This window comes from Mesoplodon densirostris, chromosome 1 (assembly GCF_025265405.1).
Source record: "Mesoplodon densirostris isolate mMesDen1 chromosome 1, mMesDen1 primary haplotype, whole genome shotgun sequence".
In the NCBI taxonomy this organism is placed as follows: domain Eukaryota; kingdom Metazoa; phylum Chordata; class Mammalia; order Artiodactyla; family Ziphiidae; genus Mesoplodon; species Mesoplodon densirostris.
In genome coordinates, this window is record NC_082661.1 from 209,935,490 (window position 1) to 209,945,164 (window position 9,675).

General features: G+C 42.4%; 1 protein-coding gene across 2 annotated transcripts; it reads left to right on the top strand.

Annotated features, from left to right (window-relative positions):
* The first annotated feature begins 6,715 nt into the window (after positions 1–6,715).
* On the top strand, positions 6,716–9,451 carry LOC132486837 (HMG box transcription factor BBX-like). 2 transcript variants are annotated; one of them, XM_060094415.1, is made up of 2 exons: positions 6,716–8,918; positions 9,009–9,451. In XM_060094415.1, the coding sequence occupies exons 1-2, from the start codon at positions 6,716–6,718 to the stop codon at positions 9,449–9,451; spliced, it is 2,646 nt and encodes an 881-aa protein (XP_059950398.1). The 2 variants fall into 2 exon arrangements, with proteins under 2 accessions (XP_059950398.1, XP_059950391.1); XM_060094408.1 differs by having other exon boundaries at positions 6,716–9,451.
* Positions 9,452–9,675: the final 224 nt, after the last annotated feature.

The following is a 9,675-nucleotide window of genomic DNA, read 5'->3' on the forward strand; positions in this document are numbered from 1 at the left end:
GAGAGGCCCGCGTACCGCAAAAAAATAAAAAATAAAAAAAAACTCAGAATATTTTAGTATTGCAAGAGTTCTGCAGCTCTTAATAGTTTGTAAATCTACTATCTCATTTGTAATTAACATTCTCAATTCTCTTACTCTATGCCTTTTTATAAGGGAATAGTTAAGACAACTTTCTTTGTTGAAAAGGGTATAAGGTATGACAAAGCCCTGAGATATTTCAGGAAACTGTATTTATTGAGAAACTGACCAAGAACCCACATTTTTCCCTGTTACTGTAAGAAGTCTCCAGAGAAAGATTTTCAAAGACTGTCAGTTCAGTATTCACTGGAAGAAGTCTGGCTATTTTGATCCCTAACTGAATTTACATAGATCATCTACATTTGAACATTCAGAGGTACTTAAGAACATTGCTTTTGTTCTGGACCATATGATGTATTTTAAAATTTAAAGTTGAAACATAACATATAGTGCTTCTTTGCAAATATGAGTCCAAATAAGAACAGAAATCAGTCACTGTAGAAAAACATGTAGCCCAACAGAAATCTTGACTGGGCAAGGAAGCTTCACCTACTTCACCTAGGGACGAACCCGCGTCCCCTGCATCGGCAGGCAGACTCTCAACCACTGTGCCACCAGGGAAGCCCTGAAAGGAATTTTTTATCCAAAGTTTATAATGAGTGTCTACAAATCAGTGAGAAAATTACAAATGCCCAGTTTAAAACTGGGCAAAAGATAAAGACAAGTTATTCACAGAGCAAACTGTATAAATAATAAATCAACACATAAAAAATGTTCAACCTCACTAGAAATCAGGGAAAAGCCAATTTAAACATGAGATCATATTTTTAACTTCAAATTGGGGGGGAAAACCGAAAGAGGGAGTGTTGAGGAAGGATTTGGGAACCAGTTCTTTACATATAGTACTGATAAGGTTGTAAATTTCAGGGAAATTTGTGAAGGAACATTTCAAAAGTTTATACATCCAGCAGTTCTACTTCTATAAATCTTTCCTAGAGATATGTGTACCTGTGTGAAAATTTATATTTACAAAAAAATATTTTCTGCTGCGTTGTTGGCAATGACAAAAAATTAGAAGGAACCCAAATTCCCATCAATATGAGTGGTTAAATGACAGTAGAGCCATACTCTAGAATGCTCAGCTTCCAGTAACCAGAATAAGCTCGACCAATGTGCACTGATGTGAAAAATTTCCAAGATACATCTTAACCCCTTGGTAGTATTCTTTTATTTTTTTTTTAATTTAATTTATTTATTTTGGGCTGTGTTGGGTCTTCGTTTCTGTGCGTGGCTTCCTCTAGTTGCGGCGAGCGGGGGCCTCTCTTCATCACGGTGCGCGGGCCTCTCACTGTCGCGGCCTCTCTTGTTGTGGAACACAAGCTCCAGACGCGCAGGCTCAGTAGTTGTGGCCCACGGGCCTAGTTGCTCCACGGCATGTGGGATCTTCCCAGACCAGGGCTCGAACCCGTGTCCCCTGCATTGGCAGGCGGATTCTCAACCACTGCGCCACCAGGGAAGCCCCGGTAGTATTCTTCATATCTTAACATGTGCATACCTATGACACATAAATTCCATGTCTAATTTTCTGTCCTACAAACCTACGAAAAGCTACAGACTTCTGATCAATATCCCCCAAACTATTGTCAATTGTAAGAAGTATGTCCAAAAGAAAAAAAAAGAATCAGAAATCTGTTCAAAACCAGCAGATTTTAAAGAACTTATTATCCCCTCACCCACCTCTGTTCTGCTATAGCAACACTGGAAGACTGCAACTAGGAAAGAGAGCAAGCCTAACTCCCACCTCAAATCTTGTCTCTCAACTACAGGGTATGATGAAGTCATTTAAAAAATATATTTAAAGGAGACTGAACCCTTAGGTGAAAGACCCCAATAAGTTATTTCCCTAAAATAGACAGTAAATAAAGACTTTGGAATGCGTTGCAGTGGAAAGATGTGAAATCTCTTTCTTTGGGTCTTCTTAAAATTATCACATTCCCACATATGTCTGCAGTGTTTTAAATATTTTCCATTTATGTAGTAAACATTGAAAGACAGAAAGACAGAGGTTATTTCCAGCTAGATGTTATCCTTTCCCCCCAATGGAACTATGCTTTCCTTTCTAGACACATGAGCTCTCCTTTTTCGAGTCTGAGATTGGAAGTTCTCATGGTTGAATTGTTAACACATTTATCTTTATTTGGGTTGAGTTTGATCCAGCTACTCTGAAGACTATGGTTTCTTCACTAAAAATTGCTTCCATTGTAGATTTATCACCTGGTTGGCAAACGCTGGATAACTTCAGGCACAAGAACATTACTCTGAACCTGGGTGTGGTCAGTGAGATAGAAACCAACATTATTTTTTCCTTCATGATATGAAATATACTCTAACTTTACTCCCAGGGTTTTGTCCAAAAAGCTCATAAAACATAAATTGACTCTGCCCTTCAGACTCCCATGTTCTCCTCCAGTCTACACAGCAAAGTCTAAGTTCAATTACACCAAGACTGATGCCAAATTTCAAAAAACGAGAGCACCCTCCATTTCTGCTAGTGCCAGGTGTGTTGTTCCAGGTGCACAGAAGTATCTTAAAAAGTCTTAGTAAATCTCATTCTACAATAAATAATTACTCAACAAGTTCTCTCTGGACCAGGGTATACTAAGCCAGTGTCTGCTTTCTATTGCAGGCGAAGAAGTTTGTGGTCTTTCATGGAGCTTCCATTTACCAACCTGGAAATGGCATTCATTTTATTGGCTTTTGTTATCTTTTCCCTCTTTACTCTGGCTTCCATCTACACTGACCCGGATGAGAGGAATGAAGGTAAACAGAGAGAGCTCTTCATAAGAGTCCCCATTTCCTTTCCCCACCCAATCATCTTTCTTTGATTTGGTTTAGTTTCTATTCTGTATGTGAGAATGAGTTTGTTTTGGGGTGTGCTGTGTGTGTGTGTGTGTATGAGAGAAGGGAGACAGAGAGACAGAGAAAGAGAGTTTTATTAAATGGCCTGAAATATCTACTGTGGCATTTTACCATTATTTATTAAGAGAGGTTTGGAAATGGAAACGATTATTCACATGACTTTTAATCCCAGAATTTTGCAGGTCTTATGCCCTGAATTTTATATCTATATCTATATCTATATCTATATCTCTCTATATATGTATATGTATATATATAATTTTTCTTTCACCATCCTCCCATCACTGCCCCTCATCCCTGTCCCCCATCAGAAACTTAAAATGTGCAAAAAGCACAATATCTTTCAAAGTCATTAAAGGTAATTTTCACAGGCTAAATGCAAGTTCACAAGAAACAAATTCCATTATCGTATACATATATGGTGTGTGGAGGTGTGCGCTTTTGTTCAACTATAAATAAGAAGGAAAAGAATTAAAGGTTTTTTCCTAATGAGCTCTTGTCAAAGCCCAAACTTTCAAAAAAAATGTAGAAGCGTTTAAAAAACTCAACACCACATGTTTGCTTATTGCCAGTCATAACAATTATTAGCAATAATATGTAATTTAAATGGCAGTTCTTGGTATTTCACTGTAGTTCAGGTCCTACCAAATTTCACACAAAATTAATGGTGACTGACCATTTTTGAGGGCAAAAATTATATATATATATATATATATATATATATATATATATATATATATATATGGCATATGGTAAGGAAATAATATATGTTTGTAGAGAATAAGATAAAATCATAAAAAGAAAACTGTGCTTCCTAAAATTGTGATACCTCTCCATGAATTTTTGGCTGTGAAAGAAGTGCTCTCTGTAAAAGACAATAGTATTCTCTGTCTTATAAACATACTACACTTACAGAAGTAGAAAACAAGAAGCCACAGTAAACAGACATTTAATTTCTGCTGACATGAAGATTGGGAAGCGTAACTGGAGTCCGTAAAGTCTTTTCCATGCTCCATATTGTTTTAGTTTAAAATGGGTTTGGCTGAAAGAAAGAGTAAGAGCAAAATTGCAGTTACTTTAACTAGATGATAATGTCTTTCTCTCACACATAAAGGAAGCCTGGGGGTAGAAGTTCCCTCCTGACACGACTCCCTGGTATCCTGGACCCAGGCCACACTGTCTTGGTTCCCTCCCATCTCCTATGGCAGCTCCCATGTCCGGCACTGACCCAGCTGGCCCATCTTCCACTATCATCTATGCATGCCTGTCAGCAAGAAGAAGCAAGAGGGCACACCTCTGTCTTTTAAGAGCGCTCCCAGAACCTACACTCACCACTTCCCTTTGGCCAGAATTTAGTCCACGGACATACCGAAAGGAAAGCTGGGAAATGTCATAGTTATTCTGGGAGGCGTGTGTGGAGCAAAAACTTTGGGTTTTGTTCCTAAAGGAAGAGGGGTACAACCAGCAGTGTCTGCCAGACCCGTAGACTCCTAACCATGCATTCACTACGGGGCTGGTAGTCATGAAATTGGGGAATATTTGAGCTAGAAGGAATGTTAAGAGAGCATCTGATTTACTGATGCTTAACCAGAGCTGAATATCAGAAAGGCACCTCATACTTGGGGCCCATCACAAACCCAGCAAATACGCATTTCTGGGTGTCCCACCTGGCCACGTGTCTTTAAACAAGTCCTCCTACCCCGCCCCCCCCATTTTTCTAGCTTTCTTCTCTGGTTAAGAAGCATTGACCAACTATTCATGTTTCAGATGTGACAACAGAGACCCACAAATGTTTAGTGAGTTTCTCAGGGGCTCAGTTAATTAGCAGAAGAGCCAAAACTAGAGCACAGACTCCCCGTTGCAGGTTCCTGCCCCCTCTCTGCACTCCCATGACTCCTGAGTTATGATCCATGGACACAGACAGCCAGAAGACTGGGCCAGTCATAGACATTGACCTTTCCTTTACACTTCTGTATTCCATTTTTCATAAGTTCCTTTTTCTTCTGCTCTATTCCTCCTATATCTGAGGTCTACTTTCCAAGCTAAAGCAATTCCTCCATCTGAATACTGTTCACTAACAGAACTAGACCCAGCTGCCCAAGAATTCTCATCGAAGAACACCCTTGCTTCCCTTCGTGACCACCAGGTCGGTGCCAAGCACAATTTTGCATGAAAGTACAAAATGTATACACTTTCCTAAATGTGGTAAGACCCAGGAGTAAAACCCACCTTCATTAAAATTGCAGGGCTATTTTCATCTCCTTTCTGGCACAAGCAGAGAATTGCAGGAGCCACAAAAATAAACTTAAGAGAGGCAGATTTAATTTCACATGTGTATTTAAAATCTGATAGACTCAGCTATGGGCAATGGAGAATCTAAATCTGAATGGGACTCAGCTCCTATGTCAGGGAGCTGATTGTCTCATGGAGGATTCAGTTGTATAACCAGAGCAGACCCAGTGAATGGGCTACCAGAGTTTTCAACTAAGGAGGATGGGGTCAGAACGGAAGCTCTTCCTTGGGGGTATTGCGGTGGGCTTCACGGAAGAGGTGGCCACCCTGATGCAGGTGATATTGACAGAGTAGGGTGGGTGGGGTGCATTCTAACTAAGAATACAGCTTAAGGAAAATTACCTGACCGAAAAAAATGAAATGTATAAGAGGAAAAATCAGCTATGGTTTGGAATGTACCTTAAGTCCAACAAGGAATTGAACAGAACTGATCATTGGCCAGAATCTTCTCAAGTCCTTCAGAGGTCAGAAGACGAACAAAGCATTTTAACAGGGAGTCTCTTAAACTTAAGAGATGGGTGCCTCTGACCTCAGCCTCCCACGTGAGAGCAAAGGCTCTCAAGCTCTAACTTGCACATAAGTCACCTAGAGATTTTATGAAAAAGTAGACTACTGTTCAGTAGGTCTGGGTGGGACCTGAGATTCTGCATTTCTAAGAAGCTTCCAGGTGACGACCATGGTCTAGAAGACGAGCCCAGCCACAGATGTGACGCTTGCAGGCCCCAGGGGGCCAAGCTCATCTGTGTGCAGCAGGGGAGGTGGGAGCTTGGCTACGTGGCTGGGCGTCCACGTTCCGTCCCGTAAGCAAGGCCCTACAGGACACGGGGCAGACCCAGAGCTGGAGGGCAGGGCCTCAGCCTCCAGCACAGCGCAGTCTTGCCTCAGGTCCTAACGTGTCAGGAGTGGGTGGATTAAGGTTTAAGAAAATATTTTATATGTTTAGAAGAGTTGAGAGTCATTCTTATTTTTTTAGGGAAGAAATTGTATTTAATTAGATTAATTAATTCATCATTTTAAGTTGAAGTATAGTTGATTTACAATGTTGTGTTAGTTTTAGGTGTACAGCACAGTGATTCATATATATATATTCTTCTTCAGATTCTTTTCCATTATAGGTTATTACAAAATATTGAGTATAGTTCCCTGTGCTATAGAGTAGGTCCTTAGTGGTTATGAGAGTCACTCTTTAAACATCAGAATCTTGGAGTGTACAGTGAAGGGAGGCCGAGTGGCTCCGCGAGCTCCTCTCTCTCCACTTTCCCATAGAGAAGCCCTGACTGGCCGCTGAGGGCGAGCCACACACACGCCCTCGCGCCCGGCGAACCCGCGCGGTCAGTATCATAGGACACAGGCTTTGCCGCAGTTCATCTTCCTCCCTGTGTACTTTCCGTTTGCCTTCCTGGAATTCTGCTGCATCACAGAAGCTGGAAGTTCCGATGTTCCATTGAACTCACGATGGAAAGTCTTGACTTGACCGGTCAGAGTAATGAAAGGCAGTCATAGAAATAAAGATTATTCCGCAGAAGGAGAAGGAGCTGGAAAACGACCAAAACGAAAGTGCCTTCAGTGGCATCCATTGCTAGCAAAGAAACTTCTTGACTTTTCAGAAGAGGAAGAAGAGGAAGACGAAGAGGAGGATATTGATAAGGTTCAACTTCTTGGGGCCGCGGGTCTAGAGCAAGATGGTGAAACTGAAGATGATGAATCACCAGAACAGCGAGCCCGGAGACCAATGAATGCATTTCTCTTATTTTGCAAACGTCATCGCTCTCTTGTACGTCAGGAACACAGGAACAGGCTTGATAACCGAGGTGCTACCAAGATACTAGCTGATTGGTGGGCTGTTCTCGATCCAAAGGAAAAGCAGAAATACACAGACATGGCCAAGGAGTATAAACATGCATTTATGAAAGCAAATCCTGGCTACAAATGGTGTGCTACCACAAACAAGCCTGTGAAATCCCCAACATCCACTGTCAATCCACGGGAGAAACTGTGGGCCTTCCCATCTGACTCTTCAAGAGCCTTGCCAAGCCCCAAGAAAACAAAGCCTGAAGAAATGCCTCAGCTTAACTTTGGGATGGCTGATCCTACTCAAATGGGAGGCCTGAGCATGCTGCTTTTAGCTGGAGAACATGTTCTTGGTACACCAGAGATATCCTCTGGCACTTGCAGGCCTGATGTTTCAGAATCCTCTGAATTGCGTCAGGAGTCACCATTATTTCAGTTTGCCGAGATATCTTCAGGTACCTCCCACCCTGATGTTCCGTCAAAACAATGTCAAGCATCAGCCTTGTTTCAGTTTGCAGAGATCTGTTTGAAGACTTCACAGTTGGGCGGTGCTGAACCTGTAAAACGCTGTGGAGAGTCTGCACTCTTTCAACTGGCAGAGATGTGCCTGGCATCAGAGGGGGTGAAAATGGAAGAATCAAAGCTAATAAAAGCCAAAGAATCAGATGGCGGAAGAATTCAAGAACTGGAGAAGGGCAAGGAAGAAAGAGAAATGAAAATGGAGAAAATAGATGAAGCCAGGTTCCAGAAAGAAGCAGAATTTGAAAAATCAGCTAAGGAAAATGTAAGAGATTCTAAGGAATTAAGAAATTTTGAGGAGCTGCGAATGGATGATATAATGGGTATAAAAATGGAAGCTCCTAAAGCAATTAAAAAGGAAGAATTAGAGGAAGATCAAAAATGTAGTCACTTCCCTGATTTTTCTTACTCTGGCAGTAGCAAGATAATAATAAGCGATGTTCCCAGTAGGAAGGATCACATGTGCCATCCTCATGGCATTAGGATCATCGAGATTCCCACAGCGTTAAGCAAACCAGAAAAGCTAAAAAAGGAAAAGAAGAAAACCAAAATGGATCGACAGGGAAATGATAAATCCACACCCAAGAAGACTTGCAAAAAGAGGCAGTCCTCGGAATCTGATATCGAGAGTGTCATGTACACCATTGAAGCTGTTGCAAAGGGAGACTGGGGCATCGAGAAGCTTGGAGATACCCCTCGCAAGCAGGTGCATACATCCTCGAGTGGCAAGGGAAGCATTTTGGATGCCAAGCCACCAAAGAAGAAAGTGAAATCAAGAGAGAAGAAAATGTCAAAGGAGAGATCCTCAGACACCACCCAAGAGTCAAGACCTCAAGATTTTATCAGTATTTCTGCCAGCAAGAACATTTCTGGTGAGGTCCCAGAGGGTATAAAAGCAGAACCTTTGACCCCTACGGAGGATGCATTACCACCCAGTCTATCGGGACAGGCCAAGCCTGAGGACAGTGAGTGTCACAGAAAAATAGAGACTTGTGGCTCCCGGAAATCTGAGAGGTCTTGCAAAGGTGCTCTTTATAAAACCCTGGTGTCTGAGGGTATGCTCACCTCTCTGCGAGCTAATGTTGGCAGAGGGAAACGAAGGTCAGGAAAAGGAAAGTCCTCTGATCATGAAGAGTGTTGGCATGAAGAAAGCTGGACATTTCACCAGAGTGGGACCAGTGGAAGCAAGAAGTTCAAGAAGACAAAGCCAAAGGAAGACTCTCTCCTTGGCTCAGCAAAGCTGGATGAAGAATTTGAAAAGAAATTCAACAGCCTCCCTCAGTATAGTCCTGTTACATTTGACCAGAAATGTGTACCTGTCCCAAGAAAAAAGAAGAAGACCGGACATATGTCCTCAGAACCGACCCAAACCAGCAAAGGTCCTTTCCAGTCTCAGAAAAAGAACTTATTCCACAAAATTGTCAGCAAATACAAGCACAAAAAGGAGAAGCCTAATGTTCCGGAAAAAGGAAGTGGGGATAAATGGTCAAACAAGCAACTCTTCTTGGCTGCCATTCACCCTACAGAAGCCATATTTTCAGAAGACAGAAACACCACAGAGCCTGCTTATAAGGTTACAAATGCCCCATCCATTCCCAACACTCCAGAGCCAACAAGGGCGCAAGAACCCTTGGTGGGCAGTCAAAAGAGAAAAGCAAGGAAAACCAAGATCACACACCTTGTCAGGACAGCAGATGGCCGGGTATCACCAGCAGGAGGTACTTTGGATGACAAACCAAAGGAACACCTGCAGAGGAGTCTTGTTAAGGTGACCGAGACAGGCTGCAATGACGCATGCTCACACAACCGAGGGGCCACGGAGACGCGGAGCAGCACCCCGGAGATGCCCGCCGTGTCTGCGTTCTTCAGCCTCGCTGTGCCGGCCGAAGTGGCTGCCATGGAAAATGCATAGAAGTCAGAGATCAACTCCGCTCCCCCATGATGGACAGCCAAAAGAAATGCCCCCGACTCCTGTACTTATTTCTTGCGCTGACCAGTGAAGCGCCCTTTAATTGTAAAACATTGTGCTTTACCTACTACCCTAGCCTTGTCTTTATTGAGAGATGCTAGTGAGTCCATGTGGTGGCAGATAGAGACAGCAAACAAGTGCTTGTTGCCCTACACGGCCCAGATTCA